At 36.6% G+C, this 22,671-nt stretch overlaps 1 protein-coding gene across 2 annotated transcripts; it reads right to left on the minus strand.

Annotated features, from left to right (window-relative positions):
* Window positions 1-548: 548 nt before the first annotated feature.
* LOC136677197 (xaa-Pro aminopeptidase 1-like) lies at window positions 549-19,779 on the minus strand. Of its 2 annotated transcripts, XM_066654657.1 has the most exons (21): window positions 19,636-19,769; window positions 16,964-17,009; window positions 16,707-16,831; window positions 15,362-15,425; window positions 14,879-14,983; window positions 12,773-12,865; window positions 11,897-12,040; window positions 10,951-11,046; window positions 9,292-9,373; window positions 8,494-8,704; window positions 8,031-8,120; window positions 7,846-7,896; window positions 7,641-7,699; window positions 7,036-7,113; window positions 6,570-6,641; window positions 6,417-6,477; window positions 3,906-3,975; window positions 3,264-3,437; window positions 2,309-2,385; window positions 1,817-1,915; window positions 549-848 (listed from the first exon to the last, which is right to left on the minus strand). In XM_066654657.1, the coding sequence occupies exons 2-21, from the start codon at window positions 16,971-16,973 to the stop codon at window positions 729-731; spliced, it is 1,881 nt and encodes a 626-aa protein (XP_066510754.1). In that variant the 5' UTR covers window positions 16,974-17,009; window positions 19,636-19,769; the 3' UTR covers window positions 549-728. The 2 variants fall into 2 exon arrangements, with proteins under 2 accessions (XP_066510754.1, XP_066510756.1); XM_066654659.1 differs by lacking the exon at window positions 16,964-17,009 and having other exon boundaries at window positions 19,636-19,779.
* Window positions 19,780-22,671: the final 2,892 nt, after the last annotated feature.

Genomic DNA, 22,671 nt, shown 5'->3' on the forward strand with positions numbered 1-22,671 from the left:
AGATAGTAATGACCACATATTTCTAGTATCATACCCTTTACTAAGTACTTATTTTATCTTATGGCTTACTTAACAGGTACTTACTGCATGCCTTAACTGTAAATATTTGTAAGACACCCAGTAATAATCACATTTCTAGTATCATATCCTTTAATAACTCAGTCCTTATTTTACCTTATCGCAGGTTATGCTATTTAACAGGTACTTACTCTGTACTAACCCAGTAACTAGCGGGCTGTAATTTAAAGTGCTACTATTCGTTCTTATGTAAACAAACATGCCAGTAAACATTTTTGGTTATCCAACTATTGTATGATATCTCTATAAATTAATTATCCTGACAGGCCTACTGCTGATCACGGAAACACACAGGATTAACGAATATCTAAGGCAATGAAGGATACATCTAAGTGGCCTTCAAAAATTGGTCAAACACCTGATTCAGACAGGACTTACTGGCTTCCTCCCTCAGAATTATGTCTCAGTAGACACCATTTTAGACATTTTGTCATGAAATGACAGAATATAAACAATAGCAAAGAGGCTGGTTATCTTACATGTCTCTGTTTTATTAGATCATAAAAGAAGCGATTATTTATGTGCTTTACAAAGTGGGCACAGAGAGAAGCATACGGCCAGAGAATAAGACAGACAGAAAGAGTTTATTAAGATAAATCCCCAAAAAAAAGCTTAGGAATGGGTTAAATAAAAATCAATCAGCAAATATTCTAGGCAAATGGCTTGGTCTCTCGGATCAGCCAATCAAGGGCCTCCTTCCTGCCCTGTCGCTCCAGCTCTGCTCCAATTATCTCTTGGCATTTCCTGTGGTAGTCGTTCAGCCAGTCGCGCTACAGGAGGAGATACACAAAGGTCAATTTGTTTTTAATTTACTTTTTTTTATTATTATTGTCCAGTGTATTTCTGAAATTTGTGAAGTCATACAAAAATAAACAAACACACTACACAGCAGATAAAGAGTAATAATTGGAAGTTTGTCCCCCTTTCCTTTCCCCTGTCCCCTTAGTCTCTACTCTTCTGGTATGTCATTCACTAGATCAGGTGTTCTCACATGCTACAATTACAAATTGAAGTCCATCTGTTGCTCTGCATACGTTGTTTGCTCCCTTTTACAATACTTCAATGGTCAGGAACCCCACAGGTGGTAGATCATTTGCAGTGTTGTGGTGGTGATGTGTTAATGTGTGTTGTACTCTTATGAGTGGCTCTTATAAGTGTGCTGGAGTTTTTAAGCACTGTGTCCAATCACTGTCCGATTTAGTAGACACACCTACCTTGTTGGTCTACCTTGTAGATGTAAAGTCAGAGATAGTAGCTTAACTGTTGCTGCACAGATTGTGTTCGTCCTTCATCAGTGGTCACTGGATGCTGCCGAATAATTTTGGTTGGTGGAATATTCTCAGCTTAGCAGTAACACTAAGGGGTTAGACAATTCCAGCAGCCCTTCTGTGTCTGATCCACTCATGCCAGCACAACACACACTAACACATCACCACAGTGCCACAACAACACTAAGAATCATACATCATACATGCTCTCTGGTGGTACTCTGGGGGTCCTGACCATTGCAGAACAGGGTGAAACGGGGCAAACAATGTGTGCAGAGCAAAAGATGGAATACAGTTTGTAAGTATAAAACTACAAAGTGTTTCAGTGTGGTCAGTGGAGCTGAGAGAAAGGACAGTGAGTGTAGACACAAGGAGGTGGTCATAATATCATTAATCAGTGTATGTGCATACATTAACATTTCTTATGTTTCCTTTCCAAACTATTATTTTATTCAGTTGAATACTATCACCTCTTTTTGTGTGAGGAGCTCAGTGTTAATCATCTTCAGCTGAATGGGGACGAGAGTGAGTGGCTCAAAGGTCAGACTCCCTCTGTTCCTATAGTTATACTGAAAGAGAGAGAAAAACAGTGAGAAAAATAAAAAGAAAGAAAGATAGAATAATAAAGTGTGAAAGTGAGAGTGAAAAATAGGAAGATAGAAAGAAAGAATGAAAGAACAAAAAGAAAGAAAATAAGAAAGAATAGCGTGTGTATGTGCCAAATGAAAAGACACATACAGGGAGAAAAACAGGAAAAGAAAAGAAAGCAACAGAAACATCCACAGAGTTCAAACATTAAGTCAAAAAGCAAATCAATAGTAAAAGGGAACTTTCCCTTGAACTGTAAATGCACATTTCTAATGGGACTAACCACAACACAAATGAACTCAAATATGTCAAGCTCTATTTTTCATCGCTGGTTGGAAAGTTTACATACGATGACGTCTCTGAAGAGCTCTTACTTTAGGTTTTGTGGGAACAACCAGAACAACATTTTCCAGCCGAATGCCAAAAGAGCCGTCCTCATAGTATCCAGGCTCTGAAGAAGAACAAAAAAATACACAACATTGTATAAATCAGCTCCCCATCACTGGGAGTGAAACATGTGTACTAGTGCCACCTAGTGACAGCAAATTGTACCAGAGTGATTTTTGGATTGGACCCAAAAACACAGATTAAATGAATCATTATGCTCACCTAATACATATTTTCTCTCCTGTCCCTTCTCTGTGAGTTCCACTTACCAGATAGCTGCACATTGTGTTTCTACAATAACTGACAGTAGACTGTTACTCTGCATACTTTATTAGCATCTTTCACCTTTCACTACAATGATCAGTACCCTCACGTGATTATCATACAGCATATATTTGGGACCTGTACAGGAAATGGCTGAATTAATTAAAGGTACAATTTGAGTTGTAGAGCATTCTCAGCGCTGCAGTAACACTGACATTGTGATGATGTGTTGTGCTGGTATGAGTGGATCAGACCCAGTCTCTGACTTTACATCTACAAGGTGGAAAAACAAGGTAGGTTTGCCTAACAGAGTGGATAGTGAGCGGACACAGTGTTTAAAAACTCCACCAGCACTGCTGTGTCTGATCCACTCATACCAGAACAACACACACTAAAACAGACATCACTATAGTGTGTAATTCTATAACAACGTGTAAATAATAGGTTAGTGAATCTGATTAAATGGAGAGTAAATGTAGAAACAAGGAGGTGCTTTTAATGATGTGGTTGATCAGTGTATATATGTATACAGATCAGCCATAAGATTAATAAAACTGGCCTGTCAAGTGTTGGGGTACAATAGGCACCAAGAGAACAGTCAGTTATTTAAGTTAATGTCATTCACTTCACAAGTCAGTGTATATCTTTGGAAATATGTGTGTGTGTGTGTGTGTGTACCGTCGCTAAGTATCATGCCGGCCTCCAGCGGCTCATCTGCAAACGTTTTGTAGCTAATACCACAGGGTCCTTCATGGACATTAAGGAAGCAGCCAACTCCATGCCCTGTTCCATGAAGGTAATCCAGTCCAGAGTCCCACAGAGACGCACGGGCAAAAGAGTCCAGCAGATGACCTTCACACACACACACACACACACACACATGACATTACAAGTCAACAATTCAGGGGCTGCAGACTGACACAAATCCACTTGCTTGCCCTATCGTAAAGCGACTGGGTTCAATCCCTGGTGATGTAACCAAAGATTTATAACACTACGCTTTCTCATCACTCAGCACGATGTTGACCAGTGCATTTTGTAGTAGTGTCTGAGAAAATAGTGGACAATTTTCAGCGCAATCAACCACACAAAATGCACTGCAAAAAGTAGTGTTGAACCCATGTACACAAGCCAATATTACTAGACAGCAGATACCCATAATGTACTGCGCTGTCGGGTAAAAGACCTACATGAGTTATTGTCCGATATCATTCACTACTATCCTGAATTCAGTTTCTGTATAGTGAGTAATATAGTAAATAGTGTATAGGGAGCATTTTTGGACAAAGGGCCAGTAAGAGCCTTTTGATAATGCCGTACCTTTAGTTCCATTGGGGAAAACTGCAGCACTGACAGCAATGTGGCCCTTCAGAACATAAGTGAAACATTCCTGAAAAACAGACGAGGAATAGAGAAGCAAGCATTAAATTAGACATATTATGAACAGATCACTTTTTTTAATGCATTTGCACATGAATTTGAGTAGAGTGCCTACAAACTCACAGACTATGACAACCCAGTCAAGTTTTTAGCTGGATAATATGATATGTGTTAAAAAAAACAGGAGATAAAATGAGCTGTTCTGATTTTGCTCTCCTCATTATAAAGTGAATTATTAGAATCACCCTCTCATTTGAGTATCTCCAGGCACAGTTCTCCAATAACTGGTCATTTCAAAAAGGGCTGTTTACACAAGTTGATAATAATACTGTGATGCTTTATTCTTTTGGTGTTCTGACCAAAACATGTCATAGATTGTTGACTAACACAGGGGAACAGTTTTAACATGGTATAAATCAGTCAGGGTGCATTTACTTACACGGACTGCAGAGGGTGCCAAAGTACACCGATACGTTATATTACTGTATTTCAGTATGAGTTATGTTATATAGCAACAATCTGAACAAAGGTTTCAGGATAAAGAGATCTACTCTAGATTGGTTTCTAATGTCAGGTTTCCTCAGAAATATTTATATACTCATATCACTCACACATATTCGCCATTGATACTAAAAAGTATAATAAACAGTATGTATCAAACTTAATAGTGCACCACTGTTATTTGATATTTAAGATGCATATGGCTTATGATGGGTTAGTTTACAAGGCACAGAAATATTTGAAAAGTTGAATTGAAAAGTTCTGTCCTAAAAGAGATGAAGTGATAGTGCTGTATCAACAGCCACCAAATCAATTTGTTACCTTATATGTTCACATGGATCTACCATAAAATAAGAGGAGGGGTTGTCAAATTATTTTACAGTCTGATTTCCATGAACTGTTGGGGTTTTTTCCATATATAACACATTTGTTATGTGTTAAATTCCAGCTAATGTTCAAATCTGTCTTTATGCTTTTTTTATGTGTCTTTAAAAAATGTCCAACCCTGGTCACTACCCCCTGAGAGGGTCCCTCCATGTTTTTGTATTGAGCAGTCTGTCATGGCTTCAAGCTTACCCATGCAGTCTTACCCATTTGTCTACGAGTTTAACCAGAGAAGCAAAAATACACTCAATAAACCCATCTAAAGCTAATTTGGATTAAAGTTACCCGGATGTTAGATATTGACCCATATTTAAATGTCTCATCAAGTATTTGGAAGAATCAAAAATGATGTATTGGTAAATATTCATTCCACTGGAAAGAGTGGATAGAAAAAGGGTATTCATACACTGGGTGATCTTTATCATAATGGTGTTCTAAGATCTTATGAAAACCTGGTACAACAATTTGGAATATGAAGATCATAGTTTTTTTAGATATTTACAACTTCGTCATTTCCTTTTTAAGGTTTTACATCTGATCCAATAGCTCCTCAAGCTGTGGACGTTCTAGATAATATATTAGCATGTTATGGAAAAGGTCATGAAACCTTAGTATATTACTCTACGATTATAAAAAATACGGGCAAAAGTGCTTTACTAGCTCTTAAGAAGACATTGGAAAGGGCTATGGAATCAAATATTGCAGGACGAAGAATGGGATAGGATGTGTAAAAACATCAAAACACATCAAAACACGAATCAGAGAGTGGGAAGATGAGATAGAGTGGCAGCCTTTGAAAACAATCTTATAAACAATCTGGAAGACTGAATGAGTATGGGAGAAAGTGGGGCAAATATATAGCCTTCCTAGAGAAAGGAAATTAATACCAGTGAGGAGACGCATGGCTTTTGTTTTGTTATAATTGATACATGGACAAAATTTGTGTTTACATTATGTAAGGACACTAAATTGTTATTATTATTATCATCAAGTTTTTTTATAATTGATTATAATTGATAGTCATTATTTTTATATATTATAATGTAACAAGTTTGATATTTACCATATATGTTTTTATTTATTTGATATATATATATATATATATATATATATAGGTGTATCCTTATATACGCATGTACATGCTTTTGTTTTTTTGCAATTTATGGTCAGCAGAAGAGGAATTTTTGGAAGTGCAATTGTTATCAATCAGACCAGGGGAGGGGACGGGGGTGAGATGATAGGGGAGTTGTGGTTATATCGTTGAGGTTTCTCAGTGATGTATTTGTTGTATGTTTTGTATTGTTTTTAATATAAAAAGTGTCGAACCCACCTCCAAATGCATTTTTTAAGTATCCATCAACTTTAACCATGACTAAGTCCAATGCTTTTTTGCTATTTTTTTCTACACTAATAAACATTTACAATTGCAGCTATTGCCTACATTTAAGCAGACATAAATACTAAAAACTCTGTTGATATAGTTATGAGAGGGAGGCTGTGCAGTGTATGTATGATGCACTATTCCCCTCAGGATGAGTCAGTCAGATGGACAGTAAGTTATTTTACCTTCTCATAGTCAGAGGGAGTTCCAAAGTGCACTGTACGAGTCACATCGGTTGTTCCATCCCTGTGAATAACAGAAGCACAGAGTTATGTTCTAGACAACAGCAGTCATTAGCCTTTTACTGTCTAACTGAAGATAATGTGTTTAGTTCATACATGTACTGAGCACCAGAGTCGATCAGGTAAACTTCATTGAGAGAGAGGGTCCTGTTGGTCTCAGGAAGAGGCCTAAAAGAGCAGAGATGTACAGATAACATTATAAATACAGTTACAATATTGTGTATGTGTGTAGACTCAATGTTTTTGTGCAAAACGTATGTAGGATGCTATTATATGTATCAAGGACTTTTGTAACATTTCAAGAATCCAGCAAAGACTGATAATGCTGCTAACAGGTTAGTGGAGCTCAACAGGCTTGGAGGAGGACACTAACAGCCCAGGTTTGTTATGTTAGCTAACAGATGCCTTCATTAACTAACAGAGTTATGGGGAAGAGGGAGGGCCAAATATGCTCTCTTGGACCCCCTATCTTGGATGGCTGAGGCTTCACTGGGCACAGAATCTCAGGTTATAGGGTTAACATTTAAATAAATGTATTAGCACTTGTACGGATAATACCCACCGATAATGAATGATGGCTCCATTTGGACCCACACTGGAGATTGTAGGGAAACTAAGGCCCACAAAGTCTCTCTGTTGACTAGAAGGGGAGGGAAAGAGCTTGATTAATATAAGAACATACTGGACTAGTTTCCTGGACAGTGATTAAGCCTATAGCTGCAGTATATAGCATTCCCATTAGATTATCTCAACTGAAAAATAAAATCCAGGACCAAGCTTAATCCCTGTTCCTGAGTGTGTAACATTTGAAGATCATTCTTTGAAAGAGCTGCTATACTTCTGCTAAACCTGAGGTCTTCACCTCCACTGAAAATAGTTTAGAAAAAAAAACTGATTTTGTTACCCAAGTAGTTAATAAAATTCTTACAGTAACTAAATAAAAATCTAGGGCTAAGAACTAAAATCAAAATTTGGAGAAGAAAACCTCTGGGGAAGACCTGATCAAAACAGTTTTAAATTTTTTAAAACAGTAAGATCATTTAACAGATCTCACAGAGTCTCAAACTTGAATGAGTCCAATAATCTCAATAATGTAGTAATTTAAGAGGAAATGTGAAAATATCTACAGTATTTGGTAACAGCTGGGGCTGAGTGGGTTAAACACACCTGCGGTATTCTTCAGCTTTATCTGCTGCTGATATTTCAGTCACTGTGCCTTTTGGAATCTATAAAACAATAAAAAACACAAGGTTTGTATATTGTATGTGAATAGTAATTTTTGGTTAATAATATTGCTATATTAAACAAACAGCTGGAACTCTAGCATCTAGCACATCTAGCAAAACCTAACCCAGTTTTTAATATACGATACCTCTTTCTCCAGCCAGGCAAACAGCTCACAGAGGGCCACTGCATCTTTAATCTGAAACCGTGTGTTATTACAAAGACAATCTGAGACTATACACTCATATTTATCACAAGAATTGGCACAAAATAATGTAAAATTTGAAATGACAGTCTACGTGTGATGTCTAATAGGCTAGTAATTTTACTCACGTGTGCCATTCTCATGCCCTGAATTTCCGTGGGATTCTTCACTGCTTTGGCTAGGCATAAGGGAGTATATGGGATTGGAGATCTGTGGATCTAAATAAATTACTCATCAGTTGCAGAAAAGATCAAATCCACTTACACTGATCATGGATTTTTGAGGAAAGTATAATATTCCATAAAGATTTAGGCCACTGCATGTCTAACTCATATTAGAACATATGTAAAATCCTACCAAGCATTTGAGTTCTGGTTGAGAAATGAGCTGCTTGTTGAGATTTTTTTAAAACAAAAATGAACTGAAATATAATTCAGTTTATTGTTTTATATATATATATATATATATATATATACACACACACACACACACACACACAAATTGTAGTCTATTTATGCTGTTAAGACATATAATAACTGTTAAAACATAATAAGAGTGTAAGTGATCTTTTCTACACTTTTAGTAGCTCACCTTGGGGATGGCCTGGGTGAGGGCACAGCTGGCTTTATCGCTGATCCACACTTTCTCTTTGGGCCCGAGTGTGGAGCAAATTGTCTGCAATTCCTTGTAGACAGACTCATAGGGTAAGCACTGGACTTTTATCTCTGGCTTACTAGGACTGTCCATCTCCAAGTGCTCCCTCACCACAGGGTCCATGACTCGTTTCTCATCCAAAAACAACCTGAGACCACAGGAACAAAGAGATAAATATCATTACTTACACTTTTTAAAAACCAGCTGAATACTCAATTTCAGTTCAACCCTATTTTCTGCTAGCTCTGGATTTTCACCTAAAACCAGGCTTCATTTTCTGGGTGAGCTTTAAAATACATTTTAAGAGACGTATAATTATCTCCTGTATTTTATGTGTGCAGTACTTTAATTAATGATAGAAGGGTAATACTAATACATATTACTCATATAATTTCTGTTGAGTTTCTAAGTGAAAATAAGTAAACATATCCTCTACAAGGAACACACTTAAATGTCTTAACATTCTCAGACTTTATTTTTTTGTTTGTATAACCCACATTTTTTTTTTGCCCATTTTATTTCCCCTACAGCCAACCAATAAATATTAATAACGAATTAAACCATGCAGAGATGTGTTGAATGGTGAATGTTTTCACATACAGAATCAACAATTATAATTTGACCAATATTGCTCAAACTTTGCACAAGACAAAACAACAATATTACAAAACAACAAATGACCATTTTACTTTGTAGAAAGTGTTAAAGTTAAGGTTATTTTTAAATAGTCTTTACCGTATGCTGTTGATTCCGATAATAGCGTATGCAAAGAACACAGGGTTGTACTCGATATCTGAGGCCCGCAGATTAAACAGCCCTGGGTAGAAGAAATTAAAGGATTGTTTCAGTCAATAATTTACATATACACAATTTACTCCTTATTCCAAATCATGCCTTCTGTTTGAGGGTGTCCAGCATGAGACAACAGACACAAAAATAGCAGAATGCAATAGTGCAAGAAAGTAACCAACTCCATTGTTGATTATTATTTATTTGCTACACTTTGGTAATTAAAAAAAATCTCCCTGTTATATAGGACTTAAACACAAAATGCCAACCTGGGAGATGAGCACATGCTTCCTCTGAGACGCGTGAAATTAAATACAACTCTTATCAAACTGCTAAAACACCATTCTGATTTGCATATTTCTGAGCTTGTTTTGATCAAATGCAGAACGTAAATTTAATTTGGTCCACGTGTAAAAATGCATGCAATGAGCTGTCAATTCAGTAACAAAACCTGAAACATAGTAAATAAAGGAATTTGATCTTTCTCTTTTATATCCTCAAAGAAAATGTGACGCGAATCGGTTTACTTAATTTCTTGCTTTAAAAAGAGCTGTGGTGATCTTGCTTGTTTCCCCAGATGAAAGTCACAAAGCAAAGGCACATGAGAGAATAATGAAACACAAGGCAATTTATAGCATTAAACAATGTGTGAAACTTATTTAGAGTGGGACATGTACACATTAATTACATTTCCAGTCCAAGATGGTAAAATGTTTAGGAAACAATGATGTTAACATTAAACTGTGGTGTGGTGAATGGCTTGCAGGATTATACTTTACCTGAATAAATACAGGTTATTTAATATTTGATGAATGTTGCATACCCAAGAATACTTTTCTCTGACTCCTAAATATCACTCAGGGCCATAATTTTTCAGTACTGTTTGCCATATTAGCATCATGGCTCCATTTTAAAACTAAACAAACAAACATCAAATACTTGACAAATAATAGTCTTAGCTGATTTGTAATGAAACAAAGGAAGATTTGTAATGTTAAAGGAAAACCTTGTAACATTTTTAGCTTAGAATTACAGCTTCAATATTATTGTGATGTTCACTGACCTGTAATAGGGAGAACACAGCCTCTGTTTTTGCTTCTCGGGGCCCAGCACTACAGAAACTGCACTATGCATCTTTTGGAGGAGGGTGGGAAACCACCCCCTCCCCACTGATTTCAGTACAGTGCTGTAAAAATGATTTACACTAGGGGAAGGAGCCCCAGGATCACAAAACAAAATCTTACCTAGTGTTCATTTAAATCTGATTTACTTTCCTTATTTAAAACATAAAGCTATTACTTTATATACTTGTTACAACAGATGACACTGTTTTTTCAGGAAAAACACTTTTTTAAGATTTTCTTTGTGGCGTGAACACTCATAAACACACATACTTCTTAAATTGGCGCACTAGAAATAACAATATAAAAAAAAAACTGCAGCCCTATTAAAATCATCAACCCAACATGCAAGCTAATTTTCCATAAGAGCCTTTTAATTAACAGGACAAAAGGGGGCTAAGAGGTGGGTCGTGATCTTACTCCACAAGCACAAACACACATATACCAACATACAAATATACACACACAGCTTACTGATACACACATGCAATCTCATCCAGGGCCGTCACCACAAACCAGGAAATCTTCCTCTCTGCCATCTTCCCTCTCAGCTGCACAATCTTATCCTGCCAGCTCAGACCTGATCAGCACATGGGACAGGGAACACATTATTAAGGAATAATATTTAATCTACAATTTTTCCCAAAGACTACCCAGATTTCCTCCCCCAGGTTAGAAAACACTACAAATTACACTTGTTAGCCAGGACTCCTCCAATCACACACAACCAACCGTCCTGGGAATGTTAGAGGCGCTTTATTTCACTGAAGCATGGGAAGCCAACTACCACTTATTATAAAACTACTGCCAAAATAAAATCACTAGACAGTTTAAAACACTTGAAGCATAATTTTATTTACCCTGACTGGTTATGCCAGTTAAACGATGCCCATGATAGCTAACATATTACTGACAGTTAAGGGAAGAAAGAGGGCCATCCTACCCAAAGACTGGGGCATCACTTGGTATCCAACCTGCAATCTCCTGATAACTGAGACTCTTTAAAGTTTGAATTAAAAACGGAATGTTTAAATTAAATAGATTTTTGCCTTCTCTTTCTCATTTGGAGATGCAAAGTTGGATTCTGATGATAAACTACTCTTCAAATGTTCAAGTCCTCATTAATTTATTTTAGAATTTCAATAATTCCAGTAATATACAATAGAATTTTTGCAAGAACATTTATTTTATATTTTGTTTGTTGATTAAAATAAAGAAATAGAGAAAATAAAGAAACGTTAGATATGTGGGAATTTAAAGGGCTGTGGGTATTTTATAATAAGAATTATATAAACAGAAATAAAAAAAAATAAAATGAATATCCAGTATAAAATGAATATATTTGAAATTCCTCAAATTTAAAAACTGGTGATCAAGTTATACTTGATTTCATGACCACAGTTGTGAATGTGTGTGTGTGTGTGTGTTACCTGTGTATTTAAGCCCCAGAGCACTGAGCTGTGTGCTTGGTCGAGGAGGTCGATCCTCCCAGATGGCATCAATAAGATTTTCCTGAACTGCCACTAAAGAGTGTCCAGCACTGCTCAGAGCTTTTGCCATGGTCTTCCACTGGTCTGAAAAACACACACAAAAAAAGCAGATACCAATTAATGCTACTATTATTTAATACCATCAAAAAGGTGAATGGTCTAAATGGGCTTGATATGATATGACCCATATCAAAACACCAAACAAACATGATATTGATCAATGTAAAATTCTACAATCAATTCTACAAATGCCTTCCAATGTATTTTGTAACTATAAACATATTTCTAATTTGATGCCCCACCACACTTAAAAATACTAAGACGAAGTCATGATTACTACTGTTACATCGCCTATCCTTTTAAATATTTTTAAACATTTTTTAGAAACTGAGGATACAAATTACTAAGTTTGCAGTTGAATTTTTTCCGACTGTTTTTGCTTGTAAAAAGACTTCAGTAGCTCAAGGCATTCTTGTCTGATTTCCTATGATTTTACTTACACACACGCACCATCTACGAAGCCACAATGCAGAATGGCCAAAATCTACATTCAAGTTCAGGTAGATTAACTTAAATGATGACATTTAAATATCTGGGACAAGCTTTTCAATGTAACAGAAATGTACAATCTTAAATCAGTTGCTATTCAAATTAAACCAAATATATCTACTCATAATAAATTAGTTATAATATGGGATTATAAAAGGAGCAAATTTTTTATTTTTTGCAACTATGTATCAGTCTATTAGTTATTTCAACAACATTAAGAATAAACATTAAAGATGGTGTCTTTAAATTAAGAGTAGTAATACCAACCGGCAGCGATGATCCAGGGGTCAACTCCAACTTTGGAGTTTTCTGGCAGAATGCTGATGAGCCAGTCTTCTTGAGATGGAGTCTCCTTCAAGCCTGGTTGTGGATATAAGAGAATTCCACACAGTTGTCTCTTTCAGCTTTAAATAATGGGTTCAAGCCTGGACCAGTACCGTTAAAATAGTGCTGGGCGATATGAGTGCAAATCAATATCACAATTAATTTAACATTTTACCATGATTACAATTAATGAATGATTATTTTTTTGTTTTTGTTTTTTTGTAAACGATTATTGTATTTTTTACCTTCATAGTTCAGTGACGAGGCTTTTACTGTAAATATGCTCCAGTATTAAAATATTTTTTCAAATGCTGCTGGGTGCTTGTTCATCTCGTTTTTTCTCAGCGTTTACATTTGACTTTTTGTTTAGTGTAATCTTAATTATAACTGGCTTACAAACACAACACGTCCAAACCACAAATGTTGACGTTTTTCTTTGGTAAGAGCTGCTCAAGTCGCTGGGTCTGCCTTGGCATTTAGGTTGCTTCCATGTGGCAGATAGGGGCAGAATCATATGACTACAGCTTGGTAGGGTGGTTTTAAAGGGACAGTACATGAATACACAGTGGGGACATAACAGAATAAAAATAATCAATATAATCAATATAGACAAAATTATGTCAGTTAGAATTTCTTAATGTTGATTTCGATTAATTTTCAATGAATTGCCCAGCCCTACGTTAAAGGCATATTTTCATAAAAATGTTAGTTTATACAAATTTCCTCTCATTCAAAATGTAGTCAAGTAGCCAAACATACAGTTAAATTAATTTTAAAATTTTAGAATGAATTAAGTAAAATTTTATTATATATTTAAAGGCATGTTATATAGCAATTCGTTATCGCAGCAAACTTGAATCCAGATATTTATCCTATACTTCTTTCAATGCTATGTTATAGTGTAAGAAGCCAACATAAGCTTAGAGACTGCTATTTAAGAGAGAATACTGTTTTTTCTATCAAACTGCAAAAGTCACATGAAATTCCCCATAATATGGGACTATCCCAATTACATACAATGCCGACAACCTGTGAGACAGAGGGGTACATGCTTCCTCTGAGACATGTAAAACTGCTAAGACTACAGCACTGGACAGTTCAGCATGCTTGGAGGAGAACCCTGTCAGACTTTAATGGCATCTAACAGATGTGTGTGATAAGAGGAAGGGGACGGCTCTTTTACCTACTCAAAGGCAAAACTGGTGAGTGTATTAAATTATTTAACAGTAGTGCATTCAAATTAATTGTATTGTGTACGTACTCTACTTAACATCCTATAAAGAAATATAACAGGTTTATGGCTTGAATTTTGTCACTCGCTTATTATCACAGATAATTCAGCATTTTATCACAGGTCTCACAAGACTTACAGGAGAGGTTAAAGGTCAGTCTGAAGTTTAGAGTGATTTTTAAGGCCACAAATCTATGTATTATCTAGAATTTGCCCTCATGTATGTGAATGGTAAATTATAAGTATGTGGAGGTGATGGGAGGAGCAATTCAAAAATTATTTTAAAATGTCATAAAACATCAGACAAAATGATTCAATTTTCAAAGTTTATGAGAATCTTTATATTATATTTGAATAATATAAATGTGTTTTTATTGAACATGCAGATGAAAAGCATGTTTTAAAAGATGTACTATGTAAGAATACATTACAATTAAAAAGATCTACGTATACATACATACATATATATATATATATATATATATATATATATATATATATATACATACATATATATATATATACATACATACATATATATATATATACATACATACATATATATATATATACATACATACATATATATATATATATATATATATATATATATATATATATGGAATATGTAAAATACTGATATATTTTGCTGTACCACACTCACAGCCATATACAAGAATAATTATATTAAGAATTTTGGCGTCAATAATACTGCAACTACTTTTTTTTCATCTCCAGAATTAAATTTTGTGTTTTAAATGTTTTTTGGCTCATCAACTAAAATGTTTTTGAAATATCAATTCTTAAAGTTGGCATACCCATTTTCATCAGAGTCCAGTTGTTGTCCATTTGTTGGCTGGCCTGCAGGAAGTACCGTCCATCTGTCCACATGGCAGCGTGCTGCTCTGTGACTATAGCAGTACCTAAAACCAACCAACATGCACAGTAGTGGTGTCTCAACAATGATCACATTATTGTAAGACAAAATATTTAGAATGCACACATTCTCATTTAATTAAAGAGGAGCGTTGAAAAACAGTGAAATGTTGTGCTGTTCCAGGCGGCCCGGAAGTAAAAATATTTTTTTTTTTCATCCTTTCAAAGCCTCCAAAAGGAGTCATGTTTTTTCTTTTACTTTCATCCATTATTCATCCATTATCTGTAACCGCTTATCCAATTTTAGGGTCGCGGGGGGTCCAGAGCCTACCTGGAATCATCGGGCGCAAGGCGGGAATTCTTTTACTTTCAGTTTAACAAATTAATATGTATATTCCAGAACTGACTGCATTATAGGACTGTACCTGCTGAGCCATTAAATCCGCAGATAAATTCCCGTCTGCAGTCACAGGGAGCGATGTACTCACTCTGTACAATATACAGAGAAAAGTGAATAAGGAAAAAAAAAAAAACAGTGAACATGATTAAAACATGACTGTATATTTACTAAGAAAAAGGATTCTAAATACTAGATCAGCACATTTGTTACTTACTGGAGCAATCAAGCTTTATTAGTGCCTTTGTAACACAGAGGCAGTGGGTGTTACCCTCTCTAGCAAGTCTAAGAGGTCAAACGGTCTAATAATCAGAGATAATTTCACAATCATAGCATGAGGTGATTATGTGTGCCCTCCCTCTCTCTCTCTCTCTCTGACACACACTCACACACACACAAACTGATGTGGAAGGAAGCTTACAACAGATCCTTTACAGGTTATTTTTAAATTAGAACAGATCCTTTACAGGTCCCTTCTAAAATTAATCATATTCACTATGAATTACTTGCTAATAAATTTGTAGGTACCCCTAGAAACTAGTGAATTCAGCCACTTTAAAATGCACATTTTGCAGACATACACTGAAAGCTTGCTGGATTAGGAAGACCTCCCTTTATCTACATTCACTGTCCATCACCTCCACTGACCATACAGGGGAACTAGTTCTACAATTACAGACTGTAGTCAACCTGTTCCTCTGCATATTTTCATATTCCCATTTCACCCTGCTCTTTAATGGTCAGGACCACCACACAACAGGTATGATATGAGTGGTTGATCATTCTCTCTGCAGTGACACTGACAGTGGTGGTGTTTTAGTGTTTTTTAGAGCTGTTACAAATGGATCAGACACAGCAGTGCTGCTCAAGATTTTATATGTTGTGTCAACTCGCTATCCACTCTGTTAGACACACCTACCTTGTTGGTCCAACTCGTATGATGTAAAGGCAGATATCGTAGCTCATCTGTTTCTGCAGTTTGCGTTGGTCGTCCTCTAGTCCTTCATCAGTGAATGCAGAATGCCTCCCACAGGACTGGATATTTGCTGGATACTATTCTCAGTGGACTATTCTCAGTCCAGCATTGACATTGAGGGCTTTAAAAACTCTAGCAGCCTTGTTGTGTCTAATCCACTCCTCCCAGCACAACACACACTGACACACCACCACTACATCAGTGTCACTACAGCCCTGTGAATGATCCACCACCCAAATCATAGCAACAAAAATGTGTTTTCATCAGGGATGGAGTGCCATTCTCATCTATAAGCTTAGATGCAGTGCCAGAACTAATTGTCTACCATCAAGGGGTGGCATCCTTAATGTCAGTACAGCAGATATTGTTACCACTGTCCAGAGGCAAAGTTTTTTACCTGGTGAGCATCTCCTGAAGGGACAATGTAGGCCTGGATCGGATCTGTAATGAACTTGCTGTTCTTCATGGCTTGCCTCAGCTGCCTCAGCAGCTCCACTGTGATTTTCGGGGACATGGCAGCGTCTGGAAACAAAGTCAACACTTCAAACCTTGAACGAAAGTTACTTGCCTCAAGTAAAACCAGAAACAATAAACCAACAGTTCCAGAACTGAAGTAAAGGCTTTATGTTTACATAATTAAGCTTAAAAAGTCACCTGAGCTCATGTTTTCTCCACTTTCTTTCTTGGAAGTTCTAGATGTCTGAGGAAAAGTGGAGCACAAAACTGTCTGGGCTCAGCTCTGTAACCTTTAGGTCTCATAAAACCACCAGCTGCAATCACTTTCAAGTTAAACATTGACTTCTTGCTGCACTTCAGATCATAGTTTCAATATATGATGATGCTGACTTAATTTCATGGTCCACAATTGCTTAACTCTTCAGATTAAAGAGTCACTTACAATCAATGTTAAGGAGGCAACTGTAATATTAGGAGAATTGCCCAAGGACATTCACGTGGTGTGCCTTCCTAGATGGGAAACTGAACTCTGGTCAGACACACTGAAGTCAGAAATGTTACCCACAAAAACACATTATCTACATTAATGTATATTAATGTACATTAATGTACATTAATTTAACTACATTTTATTCTACATTGAATTTCAGGTTTTCTTTCAAGGATAGATGTTAAAAATGTGAACAGCAGCTTTAATTTTGTGAACAACATACCTTTGTTTTTCTGAGAGACCATTTATCGATAGATAATCAAATAAAATTGATGTAATTTAAACACATTTTATCTCAAGTACTCAATGTGTGAAAGATTTTTTTGTGAGGGAGCCAAAATGTGTTGGTTTAACTTTTTCCAAATCTCTCCTCGTGGCAGTCCGTATTATTTGAGATTATCATCCAATACCCAGTTTTACCAGTTAATAAATAATGATTCTTATTTGTTTAATATTATTATTTTTTTTGTATTTACTGTGATTATATATAACATTATACAAGCATCGCGATAACTGAGAAGGCATTAGTTTAAATATATAGAATTATCTTAGATACCTAAGACTTTTGCACAGTACTGTAATTCTGAAATATATAGAGTTTCATGAAATATTATAGTAAATATTTAGGCAGTAGCCATGTCTATTTCAATATATACAAATCTAGGTTCTGACATAGGTCAAACACTGGCAATGCAATTCTTTCCCCTTTTTCATAGTTTTTGGCAAGGGTTCAAGGGGTTGGAGAGCTGAGAGTAGAATTGGGACACACTTTGCTCTGCGTGCCTTCATATGTTTACATCGCTGTGTTTAATTCACTGGTTTTCAGCCAAGATCCTCTCAACATTACAGTACTAAAGTTCATTCATTCATTCATTATCTGTAATCGCTTATCCAGTTCACAGTCATGGTACAGTACTAAAGTCTCAAACAGAAATACATTAAAAGTTGTAAAGGTAATTTATCATAATCTTTTCTTCCTGTGTGGAGGCATTTCTGTGACACGCAAGTCTTTCGTTTTCTGTTCTATATTGTACAACACAAAGTCATCTTCTATGTCCCTTTGATGACACGAATACACTAGACACATCTGCCTGTAACTGACTGATGAGTGAATTTCATGTGCACAGATTTTATTTTAACTTTACATGAAAACAGGTGACTGGTTGATAAAATGTGGTGCTTGCTTTTAGTAACTTTAAAAAAACATTCCCTTACAAATTCAATCGTGTTAGTTCCTCTCATAATCATGAGTTTTCTGGAGTAAACAACTCACTTGAGTGTCATTTCAGTCCAGTGCTTCCGTTTTGTATTTTGGTAAGAACTGAAAATGACAGGCTTTTAATCACCATAAACTGTCAGGAACTAATAAAATGAAGTTTTTTTTTAATATTTTATTTGTTATTATTTTTAGGGCCAAATGTTGAATAGAATGGAATCAGGCCACAAAGACATTTGTTTGTTTTCTGTTTATGTATTGACATTCAACAACATAATTACGGGTGCATAACCACCCACATCCTGCCCTAAGTGTCCACTTTTTTTGTAAACCAAAATATTCACCCTAATCAAAAGTGACGATGCTTCAGTGGTTTAGGGGTTTAATTCATAATACAGTAGATGCATTGAAATGCGAATTTCAGAAGATGTGTATAAGAAAATGTCTTTGGACCACAGAAGGGTCATACTACAGGGCTAACCTCACAATAACACGTGGTGAAAATATTTCTGCACGCCAGTATCGGCTGACACAGATATGATTATTGTTAATAAACAAAGAGGCTGTTGACTTTAGCATGTCGCGTCGCCCAACCAGATCAATGACAACACCGCTGTGGTCTCTGATTGGCTGAATCCATGTGTGACGTGGCAGAATGGGAAAACAAACAAGCTGTCAGATTACTCAGGCTGCTACAAAGACGTTATAACGTTTGCAGTGAATGGTATTTGTAGCTGTTTTCCACTGACTTGAGCATCAGGCGGGCTCTGTTAGCGGGTATTGTCCATTTTAATGAACAGCGTAGGTGGGAGGAAGGACAAATCCCTGTTGAAACTGAAAGGCTTCAGATAACTTTTTCCCTTTAAAACCTCCTTAACTTCTGTCCCATAACCAGACAATAGAGCAGCATAGCTCGCAAACAGAGAGAAAAGTTATTTATCTCGACGTTTTCTGTGGCGCTAGCTAGCCACCTCGCTAACGTTCAAATTCAAAACAGACAAGCGCATCTGCAGCAGCAGCAACAACACGCGACATCACAGCACCGCTCACGCGCCCACAGCGGAAAAACACAAACAAACGGCCCGTTTCCTTTGTTGTGGATTCCGAGATATCGACACACCGGGCCCGTTAACGGCGGGAAACAGGAGCCGAGGTGACACGTACCTTCGGGAAAGGTCTCCGCTACAAAATGCACCGTTTAAAACTCTCCCGTTCCGTGCGATTAATTCACCAAACTGGAGGCTGCCATTACGCCGCGGATGCACCTCATCACGTGACACTCTTTTGCTTCCAGTCAGCGCGCGCGCCCGAGACTCGCCTTCTTTTATTCAATGAGCCTCTGTCTCTGTTATGTGATGGTGTAATGGAGGTCTATCGGGGGCTCCAGGCAAAAGTCTTAAGCAAAAATCTCTGGTCCTGTAGTAAAAACGAAACATGTTTTTTATAATAAGAGACCTGAAGGATCTTAATGAAACGGATCTAATGCTAGTGGTATAGCTCCACTTAAACATAAAAATTGTATTCATTATTTTAAGGAGTAATAAAACTTTTTTATAACGCAATACATACAACAATATTTGTAGTTATTTAAATTTACATGAAATGAAGTGTCAACTTGCTGTTTTCCTACTGAACCAGTCCATGCTCTACAGACTAGTTCCCTTACATAGAAGTAGCCACGTTTAAAATTAGTTTATGCTATGATCGAGTGGTGTTGGAAAATGGGAAATTTCGTATTTACCACAGATAAACTCTAAATGATACAGAGGATGCAGTTTCCTTTGCGCTACATTCTGTGCTCTCACATCTGGACAATAACAACACATACTCAAGAATGCTGTTTGTTGATTTAGTTCAGCGTTTAACACCATAATCCCAGCCAGGTTAGTCACTAAACTTGGAGATCTGGGCATTGACTCCTCTCTCTGTCATTGGATTAAAAACTTTCTGACCAACAGGCCTCAGCATGTTAGGTCAGGCCATACCTACTGCACCACCATCAAACTATCCACTGGTGTAGCCCAGGGCTGTGTGCTAAGCCAATTTCTCTACTCCCTCTTCACTCATGACTGCAAGACTTTTCATGAATCAAACTCCATGATCAAGTCTGCTGATGACACCACAGTGATTGGCCTCATCAGCAACAGAAAATCACAGGGTGATTAAAGGGTGATCAACGATGTCTGCGTTGAGCTCGCAGCATTCTTAAAGACTCCTCACACCCTGCTCATAATCTGTTTGTCCCCTTGTCTCCTGGTAGGCGCTTCAGGAGCCTCCGGACCAGGACAAGTAGATTGAGAAATAGATTCTTCTCCAGAGCTGTCTGCTTACTGAACTCTGTCCACCGTTAACACTCACCCATCTGTATTCTGGTCATTGACTGCACTACATTTTCTGTATTATTATTATTACATTGTACATAATTGTATATTATATTTAATGGGTTCAACATATTCTGCATATTCACTTAATATAAACATATCCAACCCTTCCATTGTAACTAAAGTGGTAAATTATAGTATTTTTCTATCCATCTGTATATCATGTTTAAAGTATTTTCTATTCCATCTGTACATCATGTTTATGGGATTTTCTTTCCAAACTATATATTATGCTATAATACCTCTATAATATATTCTTATATTCTTATATGTATAACTTACAACATTTTAAAATATTTTCAATATATTCACATATATATATCCAGGTGCTCCAGTTTCCTCCCACAGTCCAAAAACACATGCTGGTAGGTGGATTGGCTCAAAAGTGTCCATAGTGTTTGTGAGTGTGTGTGTGTGAGTTGCCCTGTGAAGGACTGGTGCTCCCTCCAGGGTGTATTCCTGCCTTGCACCCAATGATTCCAGGTAGGCTCTGGACCCACCACAACCCTGAACTGGTTAAGCGGTTATAGATAATGAATGAATGAATGAATGAATAAATGAATGTAAAACTTTTGCTCTGTGTTTACTTTCATGAAGTTAGCATGCTCCTGAATTTGGAAGAGTCTGTTCCATCTACAGATAAAATGTAGGTTATCCACCTATGGAACAGGAATAGAGCAATATCCTCATCTCGATTCATGCTTTTCAATGTTTGGAGTCTCTCCTTTGTCTAAAAACCTCCAGATGCCAGTTCTCTGCCGTGAGCAGAGAGAGAGGGCCTAGCATACTGGACCGAGACATTTGTTTTTTACAGACACTGGGGTTTTGTGAACACATTAGACTGGGTTTAAGCACGTGAACGTACTGGAGAGCAGCAAACGGCAAGGAAACATCCTCTGAATTTTATAAAAATGTTTTATATATATATATATATATATATATATATATATATATATATATTGACTCATGATGTATTATTACTTGTAAAAATTAATGATCAATTCCGAATGCATTATTAATAATGCATTAATTAATACCATTTCTTTTACCCTTATTGTAAAATGTGGTACCAAAAACACATTGTTACTGTGAAAAGTAGAAGCTTGGCCCAGTTTAAATACATGTAGTTTATGAACCACGTTGTTGAGGTTTTTGATCGAGACCCCATCAGTAAGCAACTGCATCTTTTCCTGACTCATGGGAAAACGTCTCTCTAGGAACAGAGTCTTGCTCTTCTCCAGACTCCTTTTCTGACCAGCTCCACAGCTGGAGTCTGGAGTAGAAATAAAAAATATCCACTCCATTACAATTTAATGATTTGTTTCTTTTTATAAAACACACTCTACACTCTATCTAGATCTCAAGTTTATATTATAAGGCAACACTTACTAATGTTCCTGCTTATACTACTCCTTTGGTCACGCTGCCATATGCACTTGTGGCAGGGACAGAAGTTTTACACAATGGCACAAAAACTCCACTTTTTTTTAGATGCAATGCATCTTTAGCTGCTATGCTCATTACCTGTACTGTACACTTTATGATTGTAACACTGAGATATTTATTTACGTTGTTCACTTACTATATCTGCACACCTCACCTTGTTACCACCACATACACTGCCAATTAATGCACACAAACACCTAAGCTGCTATCACTCAGAGTACATATTTATTTTTTTAACTATAGCTTGCACTTTAACTTTATTCCTACCTCTACCTGCTGACTTTGCACATATTCTGTATTCTGCATTTAGTTTTCATGTACCTTAGTCTTGGCCATTTGTCTATTTCACTGCACTGGAAATGGAGTCTGAACA

Source organism: Hoplias malabaricus, chromosome X2 (genome assembly GCF_029633855.1).
Source record: "Hoplias malabaricus isolate fHopMal1 chromosome X2, fHopMal1.hap1, whole genome shotgun sequence".
Classification (NCBI taxonomy): domain Eukaryota; kingdom Metazoa; phylum Chordata; class Actinopteri; order Characiformes; family Erythrinidae; genus Hoplias; species Hoplias malabaricus.

What these genes read in the sequence shown, in the direction of transcription:
- LOC136677197 (XM_066654657.1), bottom strand. An exon ending in CTGGACTCTGATGAAAATGG is followed by an intron (nt 12,866 to 14,878) that starts GTATGCCAACTT and finishes ATCCACAACCAG; the next exon opens with GCTTGAAGGAGACTCCATCT. An exon ending in TCACCCAGGCCATCCCCAAG is followed by an intron (nt 8,121 to 8,493) that starts GTGAGCTACTAA and finishes TAATTTATTTAG; the next exon opens with ATCCACAGATCTCCAATCCC.